The sequence below is a fragment of the Akebia trifoliata genome, chromosome 11, assembly GCF_017979445.1.
Source record: "Akebia trifoliata isolate Shusen 1 chromosome 11, ASM1797944v1, whole genome shotgun sequence".
Lineage (NCBI taxonomy): Eukaryota > Viridiplantae > Streptophyta > Magnoliopsida > Ranunculales > Lardizabalaceae > Akebia > Akebia trifoliata.
The window spans coordinates 40,498,078-40,515,292 of record NC_141385.1 but is presented as its reverse complement, the minus strand read 5'-3'; the positions used below and the strand labels follow the sequence as shown (position 1 = coordinate 40,515,292).

The 17,215-nt window shown below is 35.0% G+C and overlaps 2 protein-coding genes and 1 non-coding gene across 3 annotated transcripts; 2 read left to right on the top strand and 1 right to left on the bottom strand.

The window, feature by feature from the left end:
* Window positions 1-347: 347 nt before the first annotated feature.
* Window positions 348-2,438, bottom strand: LOC147391660 (uncharacterized). The gene has a single exon (XM_086459097.1). The coding sequence runs from the start codon at window positions 2,436-2,438 to the stop codon at window positions 348-350; it is 2,091 nt and encodes a 696-aa protein (XP_086315223.1).
* Window positions 2,439-5,875: 3,437 nt separating this feature from the next.
* LOC147391659 (late embryogenesis abundant protein At5g17165-like) lies at window positions 5,876-9,214 on the top strand. The gene is made up of 2 exons (XM_086417183.1): window positions 5,876-6,182; window positions 8,714-9,214. The coding sequence occupies exons 1-2, from the start codon at window positions 6,061-6,063 to the stop codon at window positions 8,985-8,987; spliced, it is 396 nt and encodes a 131-aa protein (XP_086273309.1). The 5' UTR covers window positions 5,876-6,060; the 3' UTR covers window positions 8,988-9,214.
* A 7,881-nt stretch (window positions 9,215-17,095) lies between these two features.
* Window positions 17,096-17,177, top strand: TRNAS-GCU (transfer RNA serine (anticodon GCU)). The gene has a single exon. It is a non-coding gene; the product is annotated as a tRNA-Ser (tRNA).
* The last annotated feature ends 38 nt before the right edge of the window (window positions 17,178-17,215 follow it).

The window sequence follows — 17,215 nt, the reverse complement described above, 5'->3', positions numbered from 1 at the left end:
TAATCTACTTCCCTGATGAATCCAGCCTTTAATAGTTTCTCGATTTCACCATTTACCCCCTGCCTTAAACGGGACGACAGCCTCCTTGACTTCTGTCGAACAGGTCGGAAGTCTTTATCAATGTTTAGTCTATGGCACGCCACCAAGGGGTCAATCCCGGGCATGTCCTCCATCGACCATGCAAACACGTCCTTGTTTGCCCTTAGAAGCTGGACCAACGCCATTTTCTCTTCCTGCAACATTGTGGTGCCGATATTAACCAGCTGTCCTCCGCTATCGTCGAGATCCACTGCCTCAACTTCCTCTACTGTTGCCAGCCGCTCCTGCTCTGGCTCCCTCTATAATTGCTATGACGTTTCTCCTTCAATAGGTGGCTCCTTCCTCTTCTTCTGAGGAATGGCCTCGGCGCCCCGTCCTTGCTCCAAGGTCAGATGAAAACACCGTTGCGCCATCTCCTGGTCACCCCTGATCTCTATCACCCCTTCCTTGCTTGGGAATCGAATAACCTGATGATAAGTTGAAGGGACTGCCCTCATCTCGTGTATCCATCTTCGTCCGAGGATCGCGTTATAGGCTGAATCTGCCTCTACCACTTTTGATCCCGCTGTGATAGGGAGTGTGATTTCTCCCACCGAACTGCTCGGAGCCCCATTGAACCCATAAACTAGGGTCGGGGTTGATTCTAAACTATCAGAAATCCCCATCCTTTTCGCTGCGCTCAAGAAAAGAATATCCACTGCACTTCCCGAGTCCACTAGTATTTTACGGAGCTCGACGTTTCCAACTGGGAGTGCGATCACGAGTGCGTCCTGATGGGGCTTTGCGGTTCCCCTCAGGTCGTCCTCCGTAAAAACAATCGCCCGAGCATCCGCTCCGTTGCCTATCGTTTCTGCTATCCGTACCCCCGATGCTACATGGTTGACACCAACCATATGTCGGATCCTTTTTACTCTCTCCCAAATCACCTGCCTAGACGGCACTTCAGCCCCCAACACCCCTGTGATAGTATGCACTATCCTGCGTTCTTCCGGTTCTCGGCGCCCCTCCTTTGCTGGCCACCTAGGTCTCGACTTCCCTTCGTCTCTCTCAGGGGTTTCCCTTCTTTTCTCTCTTCCTGACGAGACATACATTTTGAGCATCCCTGCTTCGACCATATCCTGGATGATATGGCGTAACCTGTAACAGTCCTCGATGGGGTGGTCATCGGCCACATGGTACTCGCAGTACGATTTTCCAGATTTTTCCTTATACCCTCGGGGTGGCTGAATGAAATCAGGTTCGCTCTTTATGTGCCTCAGTATCACAGATAGCTTTTCATTGAGCGGTGTATACACCCGGCCTCTCTTCCACCTTGATTGCTCATTCGATTCTCTCCGCCTTTTCTTGCTTCCTTCCCCTCCGAGAAGAGTTGGTGCTTTTGGTGCTTCAATTCCTCCATCGCTATTGGCCATTGTCTGAGCACTTCGTCTCCTGCCCTTCACGGATTCCTCTACGATGATGTACTTCTCCACCTTTGAGTATAAATCTTCCAAACGAGTTGGGTCAGATTTGATCAATGACTCGTGTAACCGTGTTCCCGGGATGACTACAGCAATGTACGTCGCACAGGCGGTTGCTTCGTCCATGCCTTCTTCATCCAACGCCTTTGTTCGGAAACGAGTTGCGAATGACTGGATGCTCTCCCCGACCTCCTGTCTAAGATTAAACAGAGTGTTAACTCCGACCCTCTTCCTCCACAGATGTACGAACTGTCCAACGAACGTTTCCTCTAGCTCGGAAAAGTTCATAATGGATCTAGCTGGTAACGCCTGGAACCACGTCATGGCCCCGTGTCTCAGAGTTGATGGAAACAACTTGCAAAGTAACGAATCATCCTTCTGGTATAGCACCATCTGGCTTTTGTAATGTAGAATATGGTCCATAGGGTCTCTCGTTCCGTCATAAGTTTCAAACTTTGGCATATGGAACGTTCTTGGTGGTTCCGAACTCATTATCCTTGGCGAGAACGGTGTCCCCTTGAGCTCCCGAATGGCGTTCCGTACCTTTTGCGTAGGATCCTTCCCACGTGTGAGTTCCTCGTCCCTCCTCCTTAGCATTTCCTCAACTTCTGAGCTTCCTTGCTGCATTTTTGCTGCTGCTGAATCTTCGATCCAGTCTGTATCTGTCCGCGCTGTTCGGACGATATGATCCCTGCTTTGCTCCGCACCTGGGCCCTCTTCGGTCTTTGCGCGCTCGCCTAGTCTTTGCCTAAGTTCCTCATTTTCCCTCCTTATGTTTGTTATCTCATCATTTTGCTTCTCTAAACCCCTGCGCATCTCTTCCCTCATCTCTGTGAGTAAGTTGTACATTACGAGCATAGGGTCCTGTACGTTTGGAGGTGAATCTGCTGGTAAGGGATTTGATGGCTCTCTGCGTGTTTCGCCTCTAGCTCTTCCCATTTTGGTCGTTTTTCTCATTGTAAGTTTCCCACGGACGTCGCCAAATTGTAGATGCAAGAATTCGCTCTACACTTTTCCTCTCTCCTAGCTCGGGCGAACCTACAAATTAACCCACTCTGACGATCAAGTTAGACAAGTTGATCGATTGTAATTTAGTTTCGAGAGAAGAATAATTTCGAACCCCCTTTTACCCATAGTCCTCTTCCTTTTATAGGCATTAAACTTGATCATTTTTTGTGCCATCCCTTGAAATGACCCAAGGCAGTTAGTTTAATAAGGGCAGTTAGCCCACTCCCTGACACGTCAGCTGCAGGAGTTGTTTTAATTGTCCTGCCACTTCTGGAATAATCAAAGCTGATCTAACATGATGTGGGTTGTTAGAGCTGTCAATCAATGGCACATCTGTCAGATCCGTCTTACCGACCTATACTACCCTTGTCTAGACTACTTAATTGGTCGGTGGCTCAGGTCTGAGCTGGACATCTGTGCATCGAAGAGTTTAGTCAACTGGGCCAATGTAGCAATCTATCCGAGCTTAAAATCATTACTTCCAGGCTTCGCTTGAGCCACGTGTCCATGTTTAAGAATTTCACCCACAAGAATCGTGATAAATTGACACGTTAAAATGTATGTGGATGATGTGATTAGTGCATAGAACTATAGATGTTTTCTTCGAGATAAACAAGGAAAAAGATCTACTGTTTTATACATTTGCCACGTCAACCGTGTCATCACTATGTTTTAGCGTGTCATTTTATCATTAGTCTTTCCTTAAATCCCTGAAGAAAAAGATCTATGGTTCTTTGCACTTACCACGTCAACCGCATACAGATGATGTAAGTTTTAGTGTGTCACTTTATCATGACTTTAAAATGTGAGTCGTGGTAATCGGACTCCTCCCCGTGGCATATTCAAAATACTCTCCTGACATGACAAGTGCTAGAACCATAGATTTTACACCTTGGGATACACATCTGCACATTCCATAAATATGTGCAGTTGTGTATTCTAGGAGTAAAAGATCTATGGTTCTAGCACATGCCACGTCAAGATAGTATTTTGAGTATGCCACGTGGTGGGGAGGGGGGGGGGAGGTCAATATATTGTGGTTGTTGATTTATTCTTATTAGATTCAATCGCAATCGCAAAGTGAATTTGTAGTTAGATTCATATTGGATTTATAAAATACGAGGAAGCACATGCTAAACAAGTTGTAAATGTAATCAGTCAGATTTTCTAATTTTATTATTGGATTCAACAAATCAAATAGTGGAGATTTATATAAGTTATAAATTTCAGAATTGGCTGAGTTTTTATGAGGATGATCTCCTCACCATAAAGTTCATCTTCATAAAAAATAAGCCCATTCTAACACTTCTAACCCCATTAAAATTAGTTAACGGTAAAAAAAAATTCAGGATCCATAATTCTTCAAGCTGTAAACTATTTTTTATGGAATTAGTTGCCATTGGTTAATGATCGAAAATTGCATTTATAAATTTAAAATTAATCGAAGGAGAAAGTTATTGATTGGATTGGTCGAAACCTCAATTTTTTAATTCTTTAGATTGACTTGATTGATAGATTGGGATTATTTAATCGGATCGGAAAATTTTAATTGGTTTAATTTGTGTGATTGGTTTGATTAACATGATTGATTGGGTTATGGCTCAAAATGGACTGATTTTTTGTGAAGATGATTTTCTCACCATAAAGATCATCCACACCAAAAATTAGTCAATTCTAAAACTCGTAACCCATATAGAACAATGATTGTCAAAGTAGGTCATCTCCTGATCCCAACCCTATATATATTCTCACCAACCCCTGTGAATCGAATTTGTTCTAGATGGGTGAAGCCAAATTCGAATTGAACAAAGTCATGAATTAGGTAACATAGGTCAAAACGATAAAGGATTGGGTTGTTGCTAGTCGAGAGAGTGGCTCACAAATGGAAAGGTCGCCAACTCCACAATGGAAGGTGAGACCTGCAGTACTTTTCGATTGCATCCAATGACTTAGTACACGTTTCGAAATGCATTTTGGAAGTGCTTTTAGAGTTCAAAAGCGCTTTTGAATCCTAATTTTTTTTTTTTTACACCTGAGAAGTGCTTCTAATAACATATACGAGAAACCAAAAATGCAAAAAAAACAAGAAGCATTTAATTTTTTAATTTTTTTTTAAAAGTCAACAAGGTTAAGGCGAACCCAGACCAGCTACAACCTCAAGTAGAACAAACCTCTTTTTTCTTGAGATAAAAAAGAATCACTTTTCCTTTTAATGTTTGTAAGATTGATGTTACTTAAAACATACATAATTTCGGATGATTTAAAATGTCTTCACTTATTTAGGTAATAACTAAAATATCCCTCAAGTGCTTCAAGATATGAATAAATAATTTTGCAAATATGCTTCGATTTCTTCTGCTTTTGTGCTATTGGGAGAAGAAGTCTATGACAATCCCAAATAGGCCCTAACTAATTAAATCAAATGGGTATAGTGAATCAACTTCTTAGGGAACTTTTTATTTTCACACCAAATTTTCTTATAACACTCCAATTGTTTAGCCACTTTTTATCATCATACACACCAATAGGGGTCTTGCCTTCTCAATCCCTCTTTCTTGGGTTTCTTAACCTCATTGAAATTTAATGTTACTTGATTTTAATGTTAGAGATAGAACGAAAAAAATGTGTCCATGAAAATTTATAAAGTTTTTTTCAAATTATTGAAAAATCCCATTTAGTTTTACTACTAAGATATTAACAAAAAAAATTGGTGTGGCAATAGAAATTTTCATTGTTATTGGAGAGATTCTACTGGCAAACCAACTTTCAGATTGATGGGTTACAAGTAAAAGCTGGTGTCTTAATAGAAGCTCTCTATTATTATTACTATTATTTTCTTCTCTGGTTAAGCGGCATTGCAGTAATTTTCGCAATGAACTACTGGTTTTGTTGTCATTTACAAGCAAAACATCCGTTGCTTTTCATGGCGACCATTGGCCAACTAACGCCGTTGCCATTAAGCAACTCCTACGAAGTGTAAATCGACACAAAATAACGGCGTTATACGGAACAATACGGTTCACATCAAAATAGTCAAATAGATCCTCCAAGGACATTCCGTTACTTGACGGTAATTTCTATTCCGTACGGATTCTTTGACTCGTGATAATCTGACTACCCACATGGCACACTCATCCATTCTTATGACGTGGCAAGTTCAGAACCGCAGATCTCTAATACTTAGGAAACACGTTTCTCTCGGGATACACACTTCTATGGATAAGTTCTCTTGGGTATCCCAAGGCGTATAGATCTGCGGCTCCCGAACTTATCACTTCAGAAAAGTCGATTGAGTTTTACACGTGGCGTAGTCCGATTATCACGAAACTTTTTTAAAAGTAAAAAAAATGGGAATAAAAAAAGAACGTTTGATAGTTGATACGGAGAAGGTGACTACTGGGGAGACAAGTTCCTCGACAGATGGCGAGAGAAAAAAAAAACTATAAATAGGGATTTGGGAGGCAAGAAGGAGAATCACAGTCTCTTAAGCTTCTCTTCTTCTTCTTCTTGGGAAATTTGGATCGATTAAGCTTTGAGATTACTCTTATATTGCATGGCCGCCAATTCGAAGAGTCGAGGAATCGCTAGTTTAGGGAAGCGATTTGTGAAACAGATCTGGAGCGGAAGCTCTCGAGATCCATCTCATCTTCCTTCCAAACCAAATTTTGGTATCAGGTAATCTCTCTAATTTCCGGATCGTTCTGTATTTTGAGATTGTCTGTTAGATTTCTTAGAGGATCGTTGATTATTTAACGATATTCAGAGAAATCGGAGTGTTATTTGAGCAATTGGGCCGATGTTATTATTTTTCTGCTAATTTATCGAATTTCAGAAGTTAATTCTTGATGCCTTCGTGTTCTTTGATTTGGATGATCTCCGATCTCTTTACGAACAATAGAGATTTTGAGAAGTTTTTTCGTTAAATCTGCTTGTCTACTTCTGTATTTCTAAAGTGTCGTTCTGAAAGTAATTTTCTGTAATTTTATACAATCTTTTCATGTAGAATCCTTTTTTTTTTTTTTTTTTAAATAATCTCCATCTCTGTTATTTTCCTCCTTTTTTCATGATCTTTACTTTCATCTTGAAAAGACGTATTATTCTTCGATTCTTCTTCTCTGATCACTTTGTTCTACTCGGTGTTCCGCGCGTATTCTTACCACTGATCTCATCAGAAACTGAAGTTTCAGAAATTTAATCTTCCTGAATTTAGATCTACATTTCTTTATATTTCGTGGCACTCTTACTTTGATCATTGAAAATTGATCATCTTTTGAAGATAAGAGAACCGTCGATTCTTTCACTTTCACTCTGTTTTTTGCCATCTATTTGTCTTCTGTGTTGCTGCACTAGTACTACCACTATTCTTTCTCTTTTTTGCTATTTTCTAAGTTCTTTATCCACACGCAAAATCTTAACAACTTCCTTGGACTATTTTAAAAACCAGACCGAACCGGTGTTCCGGTTCGCCTAAGAAATAAATAAAGGTTATTAAGGAAATATATGTTTTTTAAGTTTTTTGCGTAAATACAAATTAATCTCATCGACCGGGATCATACCATGGTCGGACCAATTGGACAATTTTTTAATTCGGTTTTTAAAGTATTCCTTCTTTGAGCCCAGTTTTTCCTCCTTCAGAAATAGGGGTGTCAATGGATCGGTTCGGGAACATAACCTTTATATTTTATTGATTTTGGTTCTTGTTGATTTCGATTCCGCTTTTAAAATAAGTGGAATTGGAACCAGAACCATTAAAAATCACGAGTACCCGTCGGTTCCAATTCTCAAGAATCAAATTAGAAAAATTATTTCAAAATTATTATAATAAAAAATTCCTACTAAAAAATATCATATTATTTGTAAAGTATCAACTTAATAATAATTTGTTCCACTAAAATGATAATTTAATGATTTTTATTTGCAAATATTAAAATATATTTTCTTTACAAGTAATAAATTTAAAAAGAAATGACTAATCTTAAACTAAAATATTTAGTTTATATGAAATTTGAAGAACTTTATATCGTATATGCTAATTTTAAATAATAGGATTACCTTGAATCATGTATAATGTAAAAAAGAAATGACAAAATAAATCGGTTCTGAGCATCTATGGGTACCCATCGAATAGAACCTAATGGTTCCGATTCCTATCGGCTTGGTTTCATATTAGACCCGACTCTAATCGATTCCAATAAAAAAGGAATCAGAATCGGGATTTTCGATTTCGATTCCGGATAAATTGGGAGTGTTGCAATCTCTTTAAGAGGACTTTGTAACTTTACCATCCTAGTGTCCTTGACATTGATGGTTCTCAAGATTCACATTAACAAATCTCGAGGAATATCAAATGTTTGGAATTTTGACCTAATCTTTTCCTAACCCAACCTATTAGGTGAATCTTAGTCGTGCAATCTTCATTAAAGTTTCTTCACTAAAAAGTGGAGACACCAAAAATGATGAATATGAACCAATTAGTTAAATCTTAATTAGCCATCCAATCTGGATTGGAGTTTCTTCGCTAAAAAGTGGGCCCACCAAAAATGATGAAAAACGAGACAATACAAGGAGTCGAAAACATGTAGTATTGTGCAACAACTAAGTTTTATGGGAAGTGCTTGAGTTGGATTAAATAATTAATTATAAAATCTTTGTTTTTAATAGAGTAAAAAAAAATTGCTTCAATAATCTTTGCAATATATTTGACTCGTAAAAACTAAAAGTCATAATTAGGTAAGAGGTGTGCCATTTCTATGGAGTACAAACATTATCCGCATGACATGTTTTAGTTAGAGTTCATAACACATTGAGTTTTTGTTCATATCTCAAGAAAAAATATCTATAGTTCTACATACACTACCACGTTAATCCAGTATTGTAGGAAGTCGATTTAGTATATTTATTATCTTTAATACACAGAGTCTACACTTTTATTCTCCAATAAAAACATGTCATGTAGTCACCATGTGTTGTTATAATAAGTGGACAGCATCATGGATCCGCAACTCAAAAAAAAAAAAAAAATATTTCAAGGACAATCTTATTTAAATGTTGTGGTTTATAATTTTTAAAATATAATAATTCCATCTATATGTGAGATTATAATGTTATGGTATGTGCTCATTATATCATATCATTGCGGAGAGTTTTAAATTTAAAATAGTGAAAAATTGCCTTAAATAGTATCTGAGAATTGGTTGCGTTGGCAGGAGCGTTCACGCATCGGTATATGATAAGAATCCGGATGATCTAGTGGGCCCAAGCGTGGTCCCAGATGATCTGATTCCCTCTGAATCTGACAAGTACTGGGCCCCACACCCAGAGACTGGAGTCTTTGGTCCCGGAACGGATGACAACGAACAACTCATTGGAGAGCGTGGCTTTCGTTCCCCAACCACCAATACTAGTGGTGGTGATACGGTGTTAGAGCAGCAAGTCTGGTTTCGTCCACTGGAGGACGTGGAGAAACCTCGCTTACCCTAACAGACGTCTATAAATAATAATAAGTGATGCTTGCCTACCCTGATATCGTAGTTGTTTAATATAATACCCCTCTTAGCTTTTATTTTATGCCTTCTAATGTATAAGATGGGATGCACTGTTGATATATGTCTCGTACTACGAACTGTAGACTGTAGTATTGGTGATGGTTGGCGTGGAATTAGTATTTTTAATGTGAAAAAAAAAAAAAAAAAAGAGGATTGGTTGGACTTTCTTCTTGTTTGGGAGTCGTGGTTTTTGAGTGTGGGACCCATCAATGAGATTTGATTTGATGGATGGCCTACACGATAAGGGAATACCTGGAAGGCTGGAAGAGGATTACGAGAAAATAAAGCCGAGAATACGACAGCTTCTTGGTCCAATTTTCAAGAGAAAAGATGAAACCAAGGAGTTGGAGACCCTCAATCATTCTCTTTCACTTTCCCAAAGCAAAGTGTCGAATTTTGTTTATCTTTAGATGGGCCCGCTTGGGGAGCGGATCCTCTGTAGCACACGGTCCATTACAAAAAAACCTGAACCACAGCTCAACGGTTGAGAGAGACGTATTTTAAAAAGGAAAGAGATGAATGCACGTGATCTCGGTACCTGTCTCACGTGGTAAGGGCATAGAATTGCACATTTTTTTTCTTGGAAAATCCTTGGGGGACTTTGTTTTTCACTGTGTTTCTCACTGCATTGATGTGATAACCATAAATGTCTTTGATCGAGATACGAGTAAAAAGCATCTATGGTTATGTGCCCACCTCCACGTCAGAAATGTGTGAATCATAGTAAATCCTAGTGTCATGTTAGAAATGTGAGAATCATAGTAAATCCTAGTGCCACCCTAGTATTACTCTTTTTTTTCTTTGTATCCCAGTGAAAATGATCTATGATTTTGTGCCCATGTCATGTTAGTAGCATATCCAATCACATACCAAGATCTCATGCATTCATTACGACTTTTTAAAGAAAAAATTAAAGACCAGTGTGGATACAGTAGCCAGAAATATTGTTTGGAGTAATTTCTGAGAGAGTTTTGTGTTTGGATGTAGGTTTTGAGAAGTACTTCTGACAGAATTTTATGTTTGAGTACTATTTTGAATTCTGTTAAGATGACCAAAATGCTCTTATATGTAACAATTACGATTTTTAACATTATAACTTAACAACTTACGCTCCAAAAAAATAATAGTTATTATTTTTATTCAATAAAAATATTATAACATCATTTCAAACCCAAATTTTACTTCTTTTTTTTTTAATTTCGACATAACCACCTCTAAATATTGGACATATGAAAAATAAAACATAATAGCTATCATATAATAAAACATGTATCATCATACATAAAATTATATAAAAAAAAATCTGCATCCATAATTGATCACTACTTACTATATGTCATGGTCAACTATATTCTAATAAGAATAATGTGTTTTATAATACATATAATTATCTAATAAAAAATATTACAAATATTAAAGACAACAAAACTAATATCATCATAGACTGTAATATATTGTAACCTATTGATGCATATAAGACTCAGTCTCGTCTCCAAAGATTTATTTTTATCTTTTTCTCTGCATACTTATTATTGTCATGATTAATTTTCTTGGTTTCATCAAACCATTTTTATGATCTTGTAAATGGAAAATATATATAACTGATGAAATATATATATATATATTATTTAAAATATGTAATATCATATTTATAACTGATACAAATTATTTATTATTGTTTTTATGGACGAGAGATGAGTTTGTATACTTCTAACACAAAAAGTAATAAAGGTAGACAATTCTATACGTGTTCATCATAGAAGATAATGAATAATTTGCATCAGTTATAAATACGATATTACATATTTTAAATAATATATATATATATAGGGTCGGGTTCCGTAGACTCACATTACGACTCACATTGCGACACACCGTTTTGTCTTATATGGGCAAAAATGTTTGGAATGGGCTGATTTTTTGTGAGGATGATCTCTATGATGAGGGGATCATCTTGGCAAAAAATCATCCCATTTCAAAACTTCTAAGATAAATTTGAAATCTACCATTTTGAGATAATAATAATTAAAAGAAATAATAATCAATGGTTAGCATCGAAATCGTAGAACATGAATCCAGTGTTTAAAGAACTTAAAAAAAATAATTGAACAAAAAAATTAAGAATTTTCTATGAACTTTTCAAACAATAGAATTTTCTAGTGTCCAACTTAGGCAATCAAGCATTTTCCTAACAAAATATATCGTAGTCCTAGCCTGGACTGAATGTGTTTGGCTCACAAATTTTTATGCATAAATAGTTTAAAAGATAAAATATTGTAATATGTAAATCATCAAGTCAAATAGGGACACTTGGGCCCAGCTCTCAGTCTAAGCAAGGCCCTAAATGCACAATGAATTTATGCTTAATTTTCTATATTTATTTGATAAATTATAAATACCATTTCAATGAATCATTTCAAGGCCGACCTTGATGGCTTTAATTTATTAATCCTTGACAAAACACGAATTAAGGATATTTGATATTTCTGCGCATCGTGTGATGAAGAGATTCGATTCTTGCACTAAACCAAACTCTTAAAAATATTTATGTACTTAATTGGATTGTTGTAACCTCAAGATGTATGAAGTATCATGCAGAACAATTTTTCTACTGTCTTAGTACATTTTTAATTAATACATGTGAACAATAAAATATAATTCTATATAATAAAGGACGGTTATCCCCCGTCTTTATTCTCCGTAAAGAGTAATACAGATTTAATTTTATAACGCATCTCTGATATAAAAAAAAAATTACTTATTGTCTTTTCTCTGTTATCTCTTTTTAAGAATATCCCTACAACTTAATGTTTTTCTACCCATTTTTAAGAATAGTCCCTCAACTGTGTAAATTGCTTATAAATTGTATTTTTCTTTTCTCTTTTTCAATAGGACTCCTCCAACTTTATTATATTTTCTCTTCTACCCCCTGATCATAAAGAAAATGTCTATAAGGACAAAATCTAATTTATATATATATAGAAAAAGAGAGAGAGAGATGATGAATGCACGCGATAAATCATGTGCGGTATGTACGCAGTTGACATGACAAGGGCACAAAATCATAGATCGTTTTGTTCGTGATACACAAGGAAAAGATATATTGTTTTGTGCCCTTGCCACATCAGCTGTGTATAATCTACCACATGCATTCATCATTGTTCAACTAAATATTAGAAAGAGAAAATAAGTTACCTTTACTTTTTGAAAACTTCAAAGTTCCAAACTAATACGTGTTTCCATAGAAGACTTTTACAAGCTCAAATCACATTTGATGTTCTCCATCAAGAATACCTTTTAAGAAGAAGAAGAGCAAAAGTTTCACGAAGATGGATAGGTTTTTTAGGGTTAGTATTGATTTTTTTATGGATACACTTTTTAAAGGAATCTCTAGGTGTGTTTTATTGGCATACCAATTTTTACTTACAACACACATCTTTTTAAAATTGGAAAAATTACTTAAAAAGACCTTGATGAAGAGACTTTTTTCTAAATAATCCCTAAGTTTTGGGCAGTAATTTTTTCTTTTCTTAATAGCTCCTCAATCTCATCTCACGTATCTACTATCTTTGAAATGCCAAAACTATCTTTTTCTTATCCTTTTCACTTACTTAGGTTTTTCAATGACAATTTCGATCATTTCTCATTTCCAACGATTTTTTATCATGAATGATGGATAGAGAATGATATTTTTCTTAATTTTGAACATTTAGACGTAATTTTTTTTTTATTTTAACATTTCATTAAAAAAATGAAGAACACAGTTGAGATACTAAATTATTTTTTGATAATTACATCGTAACTTTTGATTTGCAACTATGACATATGAATTTTGGGCATTTTAGTGAGATTTACCAAGTATCGAAATCAAAAAAATGAAAAATCTGATTCACATTAGAGTGTCGAGTTCACCACTTTTTATTTTCTTGTTCAACATTTAATTACTTAGTGTCAAACTTACCACACAGTGTCGAGTTCACCACTTTTTATTGTCTAGTTCAACATTTAATTACTGTCGAATACGATAACATTATCATATAAAAAAAATGGCGAATTCGATAATAATTAAATGTTGAACTAAACAATAAAAAGTTAAAAAGTGGTGAACTTGACACTAAGTGGTGAGTTGGACAATAAAAATGTTGAACTAGCTAGAAAATAAAAAGTGGTGAACTCGCCACTGTAAATGAGATCGAGATTTTTTTATTTATTTTTTGAGTTCGATATTGAGTAAATCTCCTCGAAATACCCATAATGCACAAATCATAATTGCATATAAAAAATTACAACATAATAATAAATATAAAAAAAAAATCTTAACTTCATTTGTCATTTTCTTATAAATCATCAAAATAAAATAATAAAATACATCCAAAAGTTCAAAAATAAGAGAATATCATTCTCCATTCATCCTTCATGGTAAAAAATCATCAAAATGATCGCAATCGTCATTGGAAACTTGACAAAGTGAAGAAGATGAGAAAAGGGTTGTATGAGTATTTCAGAGACATTATACACGTGAGATGAGGTCCATGCATTATTAAGAAAAGAAAATTTTATCAAATGGACTATTAAGAGATTGGCCAAATCTTAGGAACTATTCAAAAAAAAAAAAAAAAAAGTCCAGTAAGTATTTTTCCCTTTAAAATTTGATGTAATCTGCATGTAATTTGGTGTGTTATAAGTAAAGAAGTGGTGTGTTAATTGAAGTTGTCTAATTCATAACACTTTGACGTGACAATATATAGACAAAACTACAATAATGCCCTAGTTTACGCGGTTGTTAATAAGTGATGGGATGGGGGAAGATAAGATGAGATGAGGTTTAGTGTTCATCGTGTTGGGACCACAAGGGACGCTTACTTTTTAGATATTTTGCACGAGAGAGCTGATTGTCACACCAATTCTTGTATAAATCATAAAAAAAATCATGGACAATTGGTGTGGCGATAGTAAAAGTTGATGTGACAATAGAAACTCTCTTTGTACAAACAACAAATTATTTTTGTAAATGTGTGTCAGAACCATAAATACTTTTTATCAAGATACGAATGGAAGACATTTCTTATGTGAATGTGTGTCAGAACAATATATGATTTTCATCAAGATACAAATGAGATCTCAATGAAAGTATCTTTGAGTCTGATACACATCTATGTTAGAAATATCTCCCACGATAAATATTTTAATGTTACTTCAGCATTATCCTTTTAAAGTATTTATCAAAAGGTTCATGTATTCATTTTAGTATTTATTTATTTTTACTGTACATTTCTTTGTGAATATTAAATTGAAATTTTCTTTTACTCTTACCATGAAGGGTGGTTTTTTTTTTTTTTTTTTAATATAATTTACCTCAAACAACTCAACGCTAGTTTTTATGGTGAATCCAACTAATTCCACTGAACTGGGAGTTGGGCATCGATGTGTCACTTGCTGGTACTTGCCAAACACTCTTTAATGCTCAATTAGAATCAAAGGTGTATAAAGTAATGATTATTTGATTAAATCATTCTTTAATAGTCTCTTCTTTCATGGTCTCATCTCTTATTTATAAGTTAATCTCTTTCTTTAATCACCTCTCATAGACACGTCTTCTTTTCTTTTTGATGGATTGCTCTATAATCCTCTTATAGATCTTTGGATTAGTTAAATGAAAGTCCTCGCAAGATAAGAAATTATTATTTAGGAAAGAACATAATTAATATGATCAACCAATCGTAGATTGTTGGGATATTCTCCCAATCCACCAGGAGGCATAGGTGAGCTAATCCGAACCATCTACTCCTCTACTAGATTGGAAGACAATCTTTCTTGTCCTTCCAACCCCACTTAGATTATGTTTCATGTAAGATTAAGATTTAGTCCAAATTCTATCCTCTGTTTTTTTTCTTTGATTTACAATTACCCCTCTCAAAATCATACATTTAAATTGATTTTTTGAAGAAAAATAAATATTTAACTGAATTTACCATCTAATGTGCCTTATTTTATTAACCTTGTCAGCTTCATTTTTTTTTGTTTGAATTTTTTCGTTCCATTCAATGTATAGAAATCATATTTTCTTCTGCTCACGACTTACCATTGCATGCCAACAATTGACTATGTACATTGTCAATGTAATTTTGAAATTTATTTTTTATCTTTTTAAAATAAAATAATAATGATCAAGTATATTTATCTATGACGATTTTTTTTTTTGAGTGTCCATGATCTTTGATGATGATAGATTTTTTTTTAAATTGGTAATTACTTTTTTTTTAAATTTTGATAAATTTATTTTATTTATCAATGATCTATCTTGTTTGTAAATCACAGACAATTTTATGCAGAAAAAAAAAGTCTTTCTTAAAAAAATAGTCTTGCTTAAGGGACCTCAGCGGGGATACTTGGGGCACACCTTGACGTGGTGGAGCACGCATGTCCGTAGATGCATTTTACTCGTATCTCGAAGAAAACGCATCTATGGGCATGCGCAAGCCACCATGTCAAGATGTCCCCCGTGCGTCCCCCACTGAAGTCACTCCAGCATTAATCTTTTTAAAATCTTTAAACGATGAATTTTTTAGATCACCAAACAAATAATGATTTTTTTTTTTTTTTTCTTTTCTAGATCTGTTCATATTTATTGGATCCCTTCTAAAAGATTACAAATCAATTGTGAACAGTTAGGAGTCTGGCTAAGACTGCTTGTTCTCCTACTCTTAATATGTGTGCTCAGTCTTGCATCTTGGGCCTTGGGCTTGGTTGGATTGAAAATACTAATCAGAGTCCTTGCTGGAGTAACATTGAAATTGACATCGTTTGGGACATTGGTATGCACAGAATCATTGATGCTTTTTCCCTCATATCTCGATGAAAAGCATTTGTGATTCATTAGACACATCCACGTCAGCAATGTCGCAAACGATATCAATTTCAATGTTACTTCAGCATTTTCCTAATAATAATAAGGGTTGTGCTAGAGTAACAAGTAAATTGACATCGTTTCACACATTGGTGGGCGTAGACACATAAATACTTCTCACTAATATACACATATCCACATCAGCAATGTGTTAAACGATGTCAATTTCATCATTACTTCTGCATTTTCCTAATGATAATAATAGTGTGTCTCTAAACAATTGTTGGTAAGAAAAAATAAGGGATAATTATTATTTGAGTCGTGCTAGAGTAACATTAAAATGTACATCGTGGGGGACATTTCTGACGTGGATATGTCTGAAAACCATAAATACTTTTCATCGAGATATGAGTGAGATCTCGATGGAAGTATCTATGGATCTAATACACATCCATGTCAGAAATCTCCCCCCACGATGTACATTTTAATGTTACTTCAGCATTATCCTTATCATTTAGATTATCAATTATTTCTACTTGTAGATTAACTTTGTAGGCTAACAGTGCTTTGGTTTGGTCTTGTAACATGTATATCATTAAAGATATATTTTGTGAGCATGGTTTTAAAACCCATTTTGGCATCTCATCTCATCCACGAACGATATAGAGTCATCTCGGATGAGATATCCAATTTATTTGAGTTGTCCCGGACGAGATTTTAAAAAATACCTTAAAATTAAAACAAACCATATCTTTGAGACAACTTGACAACTCGTCTCGGTCTCCATCTCCAACAAGATTTAAAATTACATTTGTGAGTTGTCAATTTAAACAGGTAATTTAATCGTAGTTATATATATGTTAACTACTCATAGACAAATTGTCGAGTGATACATCGATTTGCTAATATAATCACAAAAATTAAAAAATATATATATTCAAAACATATTTTCCGCATGAGTTATTATCTATTGAAGAAGAATCTAAATCATTGGATTAGATTCAAGACATATATGCCGCATTATCAATATTCTTGATTTTTTATGTTTTTATCCATGTTGGATTTAAATTTAAATTTTGATTTTCATATGTTTTGGAATTCATCTTTTCTTTTTGTAAGGGTGTTACTCTTTTATCCAGCTAACAAAAGATACATATTTAGAATAGATATAAAATTTATGTTAAATAAACAAAACCGTCGCTTTGGCCGAGTGGTTAAGGCGTGTGCCTGCTAAGTACATGGGGTTTCCCCGCGAGAGTTCGAATCTCTCAGGCGACGATATAACTTTTTGGTAGTTTTCTCTTTTAATTTTCAAA

What these genes read in the sequence shown, in the direction of transcription:
- LOC147391659 (XM_086417183.1), top strand. Translation starts at nt 6,061, where the DNA reads ATGGCCGCCAATTCGAAGAGTCGAGGAATCGCTAGTTTAGGGAAGCGA. An exon ending in AAACCAAATTTTGGTATCAG is followed by an intron (nt 6,183 to 8,713) that starts GTAATCTCTCTA and finishes TTGCGTTGGCAG; the next exon opens with GAGCGTTCACGCATCGGTAT.
- LOC147391660 (XM_086459097.1), bottom strand. Translation starts at nt 2,438, where the DNA reads ATGGGAAGAGCTAGAGGCGAAACACGCAGAGAGCCATCAAATCCCTTA.